Source organism: Akebia trifoliata, chromosome 10 (genome assembly GCF_017979445.1).
Source record: "Akebia trifoliata isolate Shusen 1 chromosome 10, ASM1797944v1, whole genome shotgun sequence".
Lineage (NCBI taxonomy): Eukaryota > Viridiplantae > Streptophyta > Magnoliopsida > Ranunculales > Lardizabalaceae > Akebia > Akebia trifoliata.
The window spans coordinates 1,941,546-1,955,810 of record NC_141384.1 but is presented as its reverse complement, the minus strand read 5'-3'; the positions used below and the strand labels follow the sequence as shown (position 1 = coordinate 1,955,810).

At 34.4% G+C, this 14,265-nt stretch overlaps 1 protein-coding gene across 2 annotated transcripts; it reads right to left on the bottom strand.

Annotated features, from left to right (window-relative positions):
• Positions 1–1,838: 1,838 nt before the first annotated feature.
• On the bottom strand, positions 1,839–4,667 carry LOC147392676 (Endomembrane protein 70 protein family). 2 transcript variants are annotated; one of them, XM_086455951.1, is made up of 3 exons: positions 4,499–4,667; positions 3,066–4,280; positions 1,839–2,854 (listed from the first exon to the last, which is right to left on the bottom strand). In XM_086455951.1, the coding sequence occupies exons 2-3, from the start codon at positions 4,243–4,245 to the stop codon at positions 2,061–2,063; spliced, it is 1,974 nt and encodes a 657-aa protein (XP_086312077.1). In that variant the 5' UTR covers positions 4,246–4,280; positions 4,499–4,667; the 3' UTR covers positions 1,839–2,060. The 2 variants fall into 2 exon arrangements, with proteins under 2 accessions (XP_086312077.1, XP_086312076.1); XM_086455950.1 differs by having other exon boundaries at positions 3,066–4,291; positions 4,499–4,666.
• Between the last annotated feature and the right edge of the window lie 9,598 nt (positions 4,668–14,265).

Below are 14,265 nucleotides of genomic sequence, written 5' to 3'. Positions count from 1 at the left end.
AATGAAAAGCAAAAAGCATCTGTGGTTCTCATACACTTTCACATCAAGAAGTGTGATACGAGATTCCAAGCTGAGGTCACTTCGACATTATTGATATTTGAAATAGTTTTCAAACGTATAACACGTCTCTTGATCTTGATCTTCTATTATAACTTAAGAAAAATAACCTAAATACCCTCAACCTTATAGAATAAATTCTTGATTTTTTTTTTCTTTCCAAAACCAATCATCTTCAACCTATCAAGTAAAATTTTGTCTAATTTCTTTCTTTGTTATTGCTGTCTTATTCTTAACAATAGAACTAAAGGAAATCTTACAAAGATGAGAGAATAAACAGATAAATAAATAGAAACGTATGCCCTTCTTATTGCCTATTGACACAAGACTCCGCCTACATGAATGGTTTTTATCAGAAATAACGACTGGTCGTTCACCATTGTAGTTGTAATAAATGGCAAAAATAATTTAAAACCCATCAAGGGTAAACCTTAAAAGAGAAAAGATTTATATAGGTCACACGAATTAATTTCAATCGATTTTTGGTCATTTGTAATAAAGATTGATTACAGTCCCATGACTTTGGACATATTTAAATTTTAAATGTTTGTTCGTGGTATTTATATTTGTCCTATCTTCAATATCGATATCTTCTTTGAAAGGTAAAAACAAATTTTATTGGAAGAGAAAAGGGGGACGGATTGGCCAAGACGGCCACCACCCCCATCCCCCCACTGAGCTTACGAGGACTGAAACCACAAAGACATATAATAAGACAACCAAAGCTTCACAAATCACACTATGAATCCTTTTGTTTGAACCATAAAAAAAAAAAAAAAAAAAATCCACATAAAATTGAGAGATTCTATCACCACCCCAACCTTTTCTAATACCACCCCAATTCATATCACCAAAGACTTTCAGACATCTTGGCGTGCCACTTGACAAATCACATAATGAATCCATTTGTTTGAACAAAATGTCCCCCCTAATGCCACCCCAATTCATATGTAAATCACCAAACAATCACACATCTTGGTGTGGCACTTCACAAATCATAGAATGTGAATCCATCTGTTCGAACAAAAAGTCCCCATAAAATTGAGAGATTCTATTGCCACATCAACTATTTTTTAATGCCACCCCAATTCATATGTAAATCACTAAAAGACTTTTTTTTTTCTTTTTTTTGGGCAGGGGGGGGGGGGGGGTGGTCTTCACAAATCACAGAATGTGGATCCATTTGTTTAAACAAAAAGTCCTTATAAAATTAAGATTCTATTGTCACACCAACTTTTTCTATGCTACCCCAATTCATTTGAAAATCACCAAAGAATTGCACGTATCACTTACTAGCTACAACTCCTCACACATGACTGTGGACCTGGTTCTCAACTTGATTAAATATATGTTGTCTACATCCACCTCTTTATAAACAGAACAAAGACGAAGAGAGCCTACTTCTGCCAACTTAATCAAAGCCAAAACAGTATACAAATTGGACTGAATCGGTAAACTACGAACAAAGATATCATCTTTCACTACCCATCCACATTAAGATTTGTACCAAAGTAATGGTCGTAACAGAATAATCTCTCCTGGAACTTAACTATTATGTCTCGCAAGGAGATCGCTACAAGGGATGAAACTCATTTTTTCTCACACATGCATGATTATATGAAGTACTACGAGCAAACAAAAAAACCAGTTTTGCAACTCTAACTAATAAACATCAGATCCATCAATTTCAAGTAAAGAAACCCTTTTTCAATAATAACCTAATACAAAGGAAAATCCAGTTTCGAACTATTAGTAACTACAACATTTCGTATCTCCAACAATGCAAGTAAACAACAGTGTTATTACCAAATAAAGAATAGAGAAAGAAAAAAGGATGAGAGTATTATTACCTTTAACAAGTTTCCAAACTACAAAATAAACCCAATACAGGTAAGAAAGAAAATGCAAAAAAAAAAAAACATTTAGGGGTGGGCAGGATTGTGTTCTTCACTATCCAAACAGATCTCTACCATTTCTCAGCAACACTAGCAGGGATTATTGGATTAATCTAACTTCACTGAAGAAAATAGATAATGCACAAACCAGAAAGAAGAAAGGAAACCCACGGTGCCCGTGGCAAGCATGATAGCGAGAACCATGAACAACGAGTACCCAAGGTAGAGAGTAGCGGAGACAGGACCACTCAGATTCTTAAGGTCGAATACAAGATAATTTACGGAGTACAAGAAAATGTAGATTGCAACCGAGCCGGAAGCAAAGAAAGATTTCCACCACCATTTCCAGTCCTCAACACAAAGGTGCATGTAAGTGAGGACTAGAGACACTTCGGCGCAAACAACGACAAGAAGGATTAACACAATGAAGAGAAACCCGAAAACATAGTAAACACGACCCATCCAAATACTAGACATGATGAAGAAGAGTTCGATGAAAAGGGTACCGAATGGTAAAGTCCCGGCCCCAAGAACTAATAACCAAGATGGGTATTTTTGAGCTGGGATTTCTCGGGGGATCTGATTTGTTCGAACCGGGTATTCAATGTGGGGTGCCTTTGCACCTAGATACCCGCCAACAAGGGTAAGGGGCACTGAGATGCAAAACCAAAGCAAGAGCAAAACAGCAAACAAGGAGATCGGAATTGCACCCGTACTATGGCTACCCCATAAGAGGAAATTCAGAGTCGTTAGTATCAGAAAAGCGATACCAGGGAAGAAGCACGCGGCCCGCCAAGAGACCGAAACCCATCCCGTGTAATCACCACAACCGATCGTCCTCCACATTCGAACAGCAACATAACCCGCAGCAATTCCAAGTACCATGTAGAAAAAGAGCATACCTGCATAGTGACACGGTTGGGGTTCGGGAATAATTCAGTAAGAGAAAACTTCAGGAAAACATTCGAAAAATTAAAAACCAAAAATAACCTTTAAAGTGCAAAAAATTCATATTTTATATATAAAATGATAAAATAACACTTACAAAAATATTTAAATAAAAAAATATATGGGATTTTTCAAAAAATCGTAAATTATTGTTACTATTTATACCTGTGACAAGGGTCCCACGAGAAGCCGGGGACATGAATCCAAGAGCAGCGAATAAGATCGTCACGACTGCCATTCCAAGAATCTGAACTCCATCCCCAACCATTATACAAAGGAGCGCTGGATTGCTTGGAGCCCTGAACACATCACCGACAACTAGTTTCCAGCCCGATAACTCCTCATTCATCTGTGCTTGAGCCTCCTTGTCAAGCTCTTCATACCGAGTCAGATCTCTCCTCACAGTCCTCAAGAAGATCACGAGAACGATTCCCGCAAGGAAAGTGATCACCATTAGAGAATTTAGAATCGAGAACCAATGAACCTTAGATCCTTCCATCTTCAGGTAGGCATCCCACCTCGATGGCCATTTTATATCACTCTCCACGAACGACACCTCGTAAGTATAAACCATCGGTTGACCTTCCTTGATGGCCATCGCCACGGTGCTCGGATCACAATTAATGGGTGACGGGTACTTATCATACATCTTCAAATTCTTCACTGATTCAGGATCGTGTTGGAAACTACATGGGACTACCTCAAATCCAACAACCATGTAACCGGGCACCTCAGATCCAGGTTTCCCTATAGTGGGGATCATCTCGGGCGCATCCCCCGTACCCATCACTCGGGCCACATTGTTATCTTCGTATTTATGAACCAAAACCGTGAACTTCAAATGATTAAACACATAATACACATCTTGAACCTTGATCCCGACTGGATACCCAGTCCACCGAAGGGAGTAACCTTCCTTCTTGGTGTACCGAATCGCGGGGAGGTTATCAAGAATCAAATTAACCTGATACATCTCATCGATTCTCTTTTTGAGCATCTTGAAGTCATCAGCCGATAACGGATTGGATCGGCATAAAAAAACCTCGGATTCGTTAGTGTACATTCGGAATCTATATGGAGAATTCTCGATTCGGTCCCCCATTAACAGCTCACCGAGGTTCTCGGCACTGTCCTTGACACCCTCAAGGGGTTTACAAAAGGGAAGACTGTAGTAACTGAATGGGATCTCAGTATCAATGGAAGTGAGAGAGTTCACTTTCACCGACCATTGATCACCAACTTGGTATTTGTGAGGATAACTTCCCGGAAGATAAAACCCATCTCCGGATTTGAGAATCAAACATGAAATCAAGATCAAGATCCTAAATTGATCCAAGAAGCCCATTTTTTGAACCAGTTTTTGCTGGATTTCTGTCAGATCTGGAAGAACCCTAGATCAAATATCAGAAAAATGGTTTAGAGGCAAATAAGTTTGGATTTTTTATCTGGGGTTTTGAATTTCAATGAAAATTTAACAGATCTGGATGCAAATGAGATGAAATTATATTAACAAGTAACAGAGGATATAATCGTGATAATCGAAACAGATTGAGATGGAATTTTAATTCTTTTGTAGACTAATTGAAAAACCAACTGACCTTTTAGAGATAGAGAGAGAAGAAATCCAGAAACTTGAGAAGAATAGATGAGATCTCTGCAACAATGGGGATCGATCTGTGAAGTCGTCGAAGAAGAAACGATCCACAAACGTATTTATATCTTGTTTAACCTTCGCGGATGAACTGTTGTAAAAATGCCTTGGCAATTAGCATTGGAACTAAATGACCAAAATACACTCATATTTGACATTTTATTACGCTTTCTCCGTTTTTCTCTTTCACGTATCCCGTACTTCAAGAAGGTAAGTAGTTATCCAACTCCATACCTCCGTTGCACACCACATTGGTCAATATTTCACATAACCGGGATTTCAAACAGATGCCATTGTTCCTTGACTTACGTTATGTAATAGAGACTAATGTAAAATGATTTAAATACCCTTGTCTTTAATCTCTAGCCAAAAAAAAAAATTTATTGATTTTCTCTACAAAATCATTTATCTTCAAGTTGTTAATGTCTAGGTTAAGCTAATATTTTATGAGCCGTGATAATCTGACGCCCCCCCTTTGACATATACTCCCATCCCTTAATCGTAGATCATTTGCCTCGGGACACACAAGCAAAAGATTTATTGTTCTATGTATCTTGAGGCAAATGATTTACGATTCTATGATGGGAGCGTTAGAAAATCATTATTCTTTTTTAACTTCTTTAATTTTATTTTAAATTCAGCATCTTCAATTCTATCAAAAATATTCATCCTAAAAAAAAACCTATCATGCTCTTGATGTTGAAGAAGATAAAATTTTAAGATTGAAAACTCGTAAAAATCTTTCATCTTCAAATTGTTAATCTAGATTAAAATATGTTTAACTTATTCAATCCTATAATCAACCTACCGTCTTTAATTTGTTGTAAAAATTCTTAATTTTTTTACCAAAAAATCTAACATTGTGTTTCTCTAAATACTCAATCTTGTTCTCGAGGCTTGAAAATTGAGGAAGATCAAATTTTAAGAATGTTGTAAACCCAATGTGGATCAGGAGGGGGTAGTGACACTTGTTGCTCAAGAAAAAGAAAACTAGGAGATTGATGCTTTTGAGGATAATCTATGAGCTTTTATTGTAGATTGAATATTAGGGCATCTAAGTCATTTTATACTAATCTCTATTATAAAACTTGTGTCAAGAAAGGCATGTCAATTTGAAAACATGTCAATTTGAAAACATGGGATGTCTCTATTAGTGAAAAATAAATAAATAAATTTGGAGGGTGTCTCAACTCTGAATTACCCTTAAAATTATGATAATAAAAGAGTACTCATAATATGACTCGTTAGGTGGCATACTCAATCGACTTTCTGACATCGTGGACAATTTCAAAAATCGTAGATCTGTACATCTTGGGATACACTTTCTTATGGGGAAGTGCAATCATGTATCCCGAGACATTAATCTACAGAACTTGTCACGTTAGGGAGTCCATTACGTGTGTCATGTGGAGAGTCATATTATCACCACTCATAATAAAATTGTCAAAAAGGAGAAAATTTAATAAATGGAAATCACCAATCAGCTTCTTATTAGGTGTGTTGGTCCAAGTAACGATGGGCTATAGTGATAAAAATAGAGGATATGAATTTGCACCAGATTCAGATCTGAGTCTCATTCTCTGACTTACCATATTAGTCTCACAGACATCATGAAGGGTTGGTTTGTCTTTGTTGGCAGGCCCACAAACACTAAAACTCAGTCTGATTGGTCAAATTTTGGTTGAGTCAAATGGTCTTCATTGGATTTTGAGGCGGTGTGGCTCTAATGCAGGACTGTCAATGGATCGGATCAGATCCAAAATCCGATCAGTTCTGATAATTTTGGGTCTGGATTGATGTTTTGAATGCCGATAAAGATCTAATCTGATATCTTATTGGATTAGATCTGGATCAACCATGTTTTGATCCAATAAGGACCTGATCCGATAAAATGTTAGAAATTGTATAAATTATATTATATATTTGTTGAGATATATAAAGTTTGTTTAGATTTTGCATACGAAGTCGGGTTTGACCCGATTCGGATCCAATCCGAATGTTAATTGATCGAATCTAGATCTTAATATTGAGATCTGGTAAAAACCCTAATCCGATAAGTTTCCGATCTGATCCTTATTTGTACGTATTTAACTCATGTCGAACATTATCATTTTAGTTGTCTTCGGACATGAAGAATGATCTAATGTCCTTATTCAAAATTTATTTTAATAACGTCTAGGGGGAATATAATGTCAAACCTTACAATATAAAATGTATGATTGAGATGGGAAGATATTTATGAGGGTTATGTCTCTTAAAAAGCTCGTACTAATCCCTAATAAACATTTGTATTTCCACTCTTCTTTATCGTATATTTAATATTGTGCTTCAAACATTGCTCGACTTAAGAAAAGTCCTATCTCTTATCACAAATATTGGAATCGATTACACGAATCGTGTATTTATCATTGAGTGTATCTTGATTCATATATGCACCCAAAGCATATTCATTTATTATATCAGCTTTAATTCTTGTAAAATATTTTTAATGATGTCATTATTGATATTATTGTATATGTAAATTATGTTCTAACCGCGAGATTATCTCTTAAGATGATTAAATGAGATAATGTAGGTTTGGCAAGGATCCGAAATATATTTGATGTTTGAACCAGTCTGAACCAATCTGATTAGAAAAAACATGAAAAATCAGATTTGGATTGAAATCGTAGATCCGATACAATTTTGGATTGAATTCGGGTGTACCCCAATCTTCTCCGAAAAAATCCAATCCAAACATATTTTAATATTTTTATTCTTAATTTCATATAAATACATATAGATAAAACGTTGTTTTTTTTTTTTTTGGGTTTCTCTATGTATTTGTAATAGAAAAGTGGATTTTTTTAAAAAAATTATATGATTTTATATATTTTTTTAAATTTTAAACATAATTTGAAAATAAGGCATGTGATCGAATCGAATCGATCTCGGATTAAGGATGACATGAAACAGATCAGATTTGATTTACATATTCATTAATCTGATCGGATTGGATCAAGTACATGTTTAAAAAATTTCAAATTGGTATTAAAGTGGTACTGATCTGAAATCAAACCGATCCGTTGCCAGTCCTATATAATGCATGATCCTAGTTCCTAACACAAAAACCTAGATGGTGTCAAGACCCTAACACACATAATATATATGTTTGCATGTTTTTTATTTTTATTTTATAGGTTTTGTGCTTCATTAAATGTGTTTTGTAAAACGAAAGCACTCATTGCCTCCCAAATTTTCTCCGATCATTCCACAAAATCTCTCTCTCTCTCTCACTCTATATATATGAAATGTTAATGTTCAAGATTTTAAGAGAACGTTAGTATTGTTCACCAAATTTACTTTTCAATAATACCCTCTTTATTTTATCTTTTTATGAAAAATAAAGATATGTTGGTCTTCTACATAATAAAAATTAAGAGTGACAATTTGAGAAAATAAAAACAAATGAGGCGAAGGAAATTTGAAGGCGTGGGGAAGTGTCAATCTTTAGGAGAAATGCAAATATTTTGCAAAACTATTGACTTAACCATTGTATCTTAATATTTACACAAATAATTATATATTTAATCTAATACTTATTTATTTTTGAAAATATAATTTTATAATATACTACTGCTCTTTCTAATTATTTATTTACCCCTTCTGTGAACCTATTCAACTTAAGAGAAATAAAGGTAAATTTGACTTCACATACACTCATGCATCACATAATTGTAAATAACTAAATAAAATAAAAATTATTTTTAAGTCATTAAATTAGACAAATACATCTGTTTTGATAACTTGATCTTCGTTAAGAAGGAAAAATTGTGCTTTACTTTAAAGATATCTAATTCCCTCGGAGGGAACTCAAAGGGTTCCTAGTTGAAATGGTGAAATAATAAAATAAGAGAGATTCTATTGACATACCAATTTTTACTTACAACACACGAATTCTTTTGAACTTGACTAGGTGCTTACCTATAGATTGGTGTCTTATAATAAAAATATTGATGTGTTAAAAGAAACTCTCTAAATTGCTACTAATTCTATTTAATTTTCAAGACAAAAATGACTATGTTTGGTTAAGCCAGATAGACGCTTGGCGATTAGTAGGGTTGCAACTTGGGCGAGCCTAGGCCGAGTTATGTAGAAGATGAGTTGAACTTGGGTTAGAATATCTCAACACGATTTCAATTCAGATTAAACTTGGATTGAGGGTACAAGCAACTTGACTCAACCTGAACCCAATTCTATAACATATAAAAAATTTACATTAATTATAGATTTTTTGTTTAGTGTTTTTATTCCAACTTATTATTAAGACTCGTGGACAACTAGTTAATATCAATGTGAATTTTGGTTTAGTATGGTTTGTCTAACTATTTTCTTGGATTTGAAGGTTTTATGTAATTTTATTTACTAGTAGTTTTGTTTTTGATGTTGTATATAGTTCTTTCTTCTTCTTCTTTTATTATTATTATTATTATTATTATTATTATTATAAAATTCATTTGCTAATCAAAATGACATTAAGATTAGTCAACAAACCCAACCTAACCAAACCTCCCAAAATTACCTCAGTTGGACTAGTCCAAACTCGACCCGATTTTAGAAAATGAAGCTCGAGTTGAGTTTGGGTTAGTGAACTTAGGATCGATGGTCGAGTTGAGTTGAGGGTTCTGCTACTTGGGTTGAGCATGGGTTTACTTTCCAATCTATTCAACTCGCCTATGATACATTTAAAATAGGGATGCTTGATAATTAAAAAAAATTAGAAGTCTAGAACACTCTCCACTAGGACAGTCGTATAACACGAGTGTAAATCAAGCCTGAAAAATTGGTCGCGTGGACTAGTTCAAATAATCTTGTCTCGAATGAGTCAAACTGTTTAAATTGATTCAAAATTACTTATTAACTTATATTTAGTTTAGCATGTGTGTGTGTGTATTTTGATAATTGGGTATCCCAATAGATAACGGCCTTGGCTTGACTTTGTCAAGTCCATAGACCATGATTTTGTCCAAGGACTAATCTCGGGGCACATACAACGTCTGCACATCACACACACCAAGTAAGTGAGGGTGCATCCTCGCGGGTAGTCCCCGAGGAATTAAGGCTCATGATAGGTATCAAACTCACGACCTATAGGTACTAACTGTTTATCGGTTCAAAATAGCCATTAAGCAAATCCCTCGAGATTTATATTTATTATTATTATAATATGGATAGGTAGCATTTGTTGCAAATTAATTTTTATAAAAATAATAAATAAATAAAAATAATTATATTTTTATTTTATTTTAAAGGTGTAATAAGTAAAGGAAGTTGGGGTGCCAATAGCAGCTCTAACAAGATTGCATGTCGGTACATTGGGATTTCCCCTCCGAATAGCAACAACGACAATAAAGGAGGAGTGCCGACAAAGTGCTGAATCTGATTGCCGGGTAATCGACCAATTGTATCTTTCCACATTTCACTATCTTATTGACTTCGTTGGACTATCTTTCATCTCGGCCGTTTGTTTTTATTTCCATTTTCACAACTGTAACAAATACGTTAAGTTTTGGACCAATAAAAACTGAACGCAGCAAAGCATACGCGGTCTCTACGCCGCCTCAACGTGGCCGACGTGGCAAGGGCTCAGAACCGTAGATCTTTTCCGCGTGTATAGTTCGGTTACCGATTCTTACCAAAAGTATCTCGATCCACAAGTCACGGCTTCTTATATGAGCTCCTGAGAGAGAGAGAGAGAGAGATAGAGAGAGAGAGAAAAAAAAAGAAGGAAGAGAGGAGAGATGGCGACAGGAGCTGCAGAGGGATTTATACGGTGTGTATACGAAGATGCATATCTACATCCGACACAGAGATCGAACGGAGGCCATACCATCGTAATTGCCGTTGCGCGTTGCACAAATCTAGAGGTAAGTGTGATAAGACGTCGAATCAACATAAGAAAATATCGTATCCAATCAGACGGTCATGGAGCGAAGGTTGCTTGGTCTTAGCTGCATCAGCATCTTCTCCTTCTAACTTCTCTCCTTCTTCTTCACCTGGTAACGTGATTAGAGGAACAGATCAGAGGACTCATTTGGAATTATGTAAAGAAGAGGAGGGCTGATTTGTCTATATATATTTATTAATGTTGCGGAAGATTTCTTAAGTGTTTTTTATGTGAGGAAAAAAATCAGAGGAATGAACGATTGTGATCATTCTAGAGCTATGATTATTAAGGAGATTAAATCAAATAGAGTTTATATTGATGGAATGTTATTATGGTATGGATTAGCTTTCCAATGAGATGACTCAACGGTCCAACCCATGGTTAGACCAGATTTTGTAATAAAATAGGTTCAATTAATGAACCTTTGTTTTTTTAAATTTTTTTTTTAATTTTTATGTTTTATAAGAACAAATGATGATGATTTAGGAAAGAATAATGATTCCCGTCAACCCTAGATCATTAGTCTTGGAATACGCAGATTCATAAATCTTTTTCTTGTGTATCTCGAAGAAAATGATTTACGATTCTGTGAACGGGGCATTTAATTTAAAATTTCATAGGCTTATGACAATGACAAAAAAGGGTCCATTTTTTTTTTTAATACTCAGAATAAGGTTGTTTGCTATACTAACTCATGTTTTCTGGATAAAGATACCCTCGTCTTTAATTTCAATGATAAACCATTAAAAGATAATCTTCTAAATTGTAACTTCTTTCCTCTCGACAATTTATACCATAGAGAGAGAGAGAGAGTTCAATTCTTTATCAAATAGGCTCAAGATTTGAGGAACCATAATAAATCTTGTAGATCTACATATTCTCGTGTTGGATTCTCGATCTATCGATGATTTCCACCACTGACAATCAATTTTTCCTCTATTTCTATGATTTCTATATTATTATAATCTTGATACGTTTCTCATCCATAGTTATCTAATTGGAAAATAGTAGTATTTTTTTCATTTCACAAGGTTTGTTCAAAAAAATGATTTAGCGTCAAACCTCGACGTTAGAATGTATTATAGACAATACATTTATCAAGATTATAAGAATATATAAACAATTTTTAAAAATAAAAGAAATAAAGGAGAGCTACAAGATTCACTATTGTTCCTCAAATCTATAGTCTCTTTGGTAAACTCCATTGACTATTTTGGTAGAGAGAATAAATCTCTCTATTTTGATGGTATAAAATGTTGAGAGGGATGCGCATTACAATTTAGAATAATATTTTAAAGAGTTTATTAGAGAAATTGTAGGTGAGGGTACTTTTGTCCAAAAAAACATGAGTTAAAGTAGCAGATAGCCTTATTTTGAGTATTAAAAAAAAGTCACCATTTTTTGCCATTGTCATAAACTTATGGAGTTCTTATGCTAAATGTCCTTAAGAAAAAAATATTCATATTTTTAATTACTTTAGTTAATGTCAGGGAGTCCATCCAAAATAAATGGGGTCATCAGACAAATTTGAGAATTTTTTTTTTCTCTCCAATGAGATCGATACAATTTTAGAACATTGGAATTGATGATTGTAATATTTCCACGTTAATTAGCCCCTTTGACTTTGCCAAAAAATGGTTCTAATGAGTAAATTGTTTGAAAATTTGATAGGTTTCGATGTTCGAACGAGGAATATTTTTCTAGAATTTAAACACTTGTAGAATTTGAAAGTTAATGTAGTATCTATTGTGGCGAGAGCCACATCTTTTGCTATTAAAAGAGCTAAAGGAAGAATTGATATTAGTTACAAAAAATCTAAATCGTATGCACCTAGGTCCGAGGATTGAAATCTTCCCCCTTCTTCAATACATGCTGCATATGATTTTAAAAATGAGATATTTTAGACGTTAATTCCTTGAATTATGACTTAAGTGGCATGTATTGAGACGTGGGAGGAGGGTTCCAATTCTAAATCCTAGATGCATAAGATCCAGATTAGTCACGAAATAAAAAAATAATAAAAATAATGGTATATTTTAAAAAAGTTCCCTAAACTCATCTTAATTATACTAAGTTTCTCGAAATATTTTGTAGTTTTATAAAGTTTTCCAAGATCTTCTATAATTTATTGATTCCTTATGTTTTGATGAAAGAAAAATTCTAAGATAACATAACAGGAACGTAATATCTAAGTTTATTGGAAGGGAAGAACTTGAAGATGAATGAAGAAGGTACCACGAGTTGGATATTAGGTTATCCAAGTCTTTCACTTGTGTATAGAGCCTGGATTTGGTGTTAAAATATGGACAAAAAAAAAAACAAATATGGTAAATGTGTGATAAAAACAATGGATAATGATATTTGTGGAGCCCATTTCCTTCACGACATGAGGTAAGGACACATGCCTCCCCAACCTCGCAAGTCCAACCTTAACCTTAGGCACATCAATTCAGGAAGCTGCACAGTCGGTCAAGAAGATAAATCACTTGGATCGAAACAATAAGATAGGTATGGAGAATCATGGAATTTTATCGAGAAAGAAGAAGCGTGCCAAAGTAAAGATCGGTTAGCACGATGTACTAAGACAAAATCGAGGTCTGACCATGCGTTGAATATTTGTATTTAATGTATAATTCGCGAATACATATCGAAGCAACACTGACAACGACTTTCTCTTGCTCACCAACCCCAAATAGTATAATCAGATCAACTCAATCATCAATGCATTGAGACACTTTAGATCAAATTCAAGTACTATTATTAATGAGACGTGGGTGTGAAGCCTAAGAATGCATTCAACTATTATAGCTAGCTCATGACCTACTCAACGAGACACCTAGACGAGTCATGTGGTGATACCTATCTTAGATTCGGAGCTATAAAACCCCCACTCAAAGTGGGAGAGAAGGTTCAGAAAAATGAGAAGGAAGAGAGGCTTAAATCTAAATTCGCTCTGCAATTTACTATTCATCATCTTCCTCATTCTCATTCAATCATACGCCTATTTCTATTTCGTCTAGAATTCTAATATAATCGTTGAAGGACTTTTGACATACAACACACTGGGCCCCCATCATTCTTCTTTGAACCTTTCGAAGACAGGAGCTCAACCATAACAACAACAATCGAGGAATGCGAATGGAGGAACAACTATCGAAAGAGCAAAGTCAATGAATCGTGATTCATCAAACTTGATCAAGGGCTTTGTAAATCTCGAGGAGTTATGTCTAAAAAATTGTTCACAATATTAATGTGACAAACCAACTGATTTATGAGTCTGCGACTCATTTATTACCACACCATTATATTATAAGCAAGCATTATAAGTGATTTTGTTGGATAGATACTACTATCACATAACCTTAATAGTGGTTTTATAATAAAATCACTTATTTATCTATATTATTATGGTGCAATAATATTGTCTCAAAAAAGAAAAAAAAAATAGTACTGACAACTTGAAACCAAGATGGCTTGGATAAGGGAAACGGTGTGAGACATTCATTATGAACTGTCTTTTACATTAATGTACTCATCTAAGATTCAAGACGAGTTTTAATGTATTCATATGAGATTCAAGATGACTCGTATGATACTTTGAAAATGTGTACCGCATTCATATGAGATTCAAGATTTTACGTTTTATAGTAATAAAAATAGAGTTTCTATTGTCACACCAACTTTTACTTAGAGTGTCCAAGATGTGCACTAATTGGTTGGAGATATTTATCAAAACGTGTGCAATTTTTGACAAAATTCTGATTCCGATACATTGTTCATTTTAATTC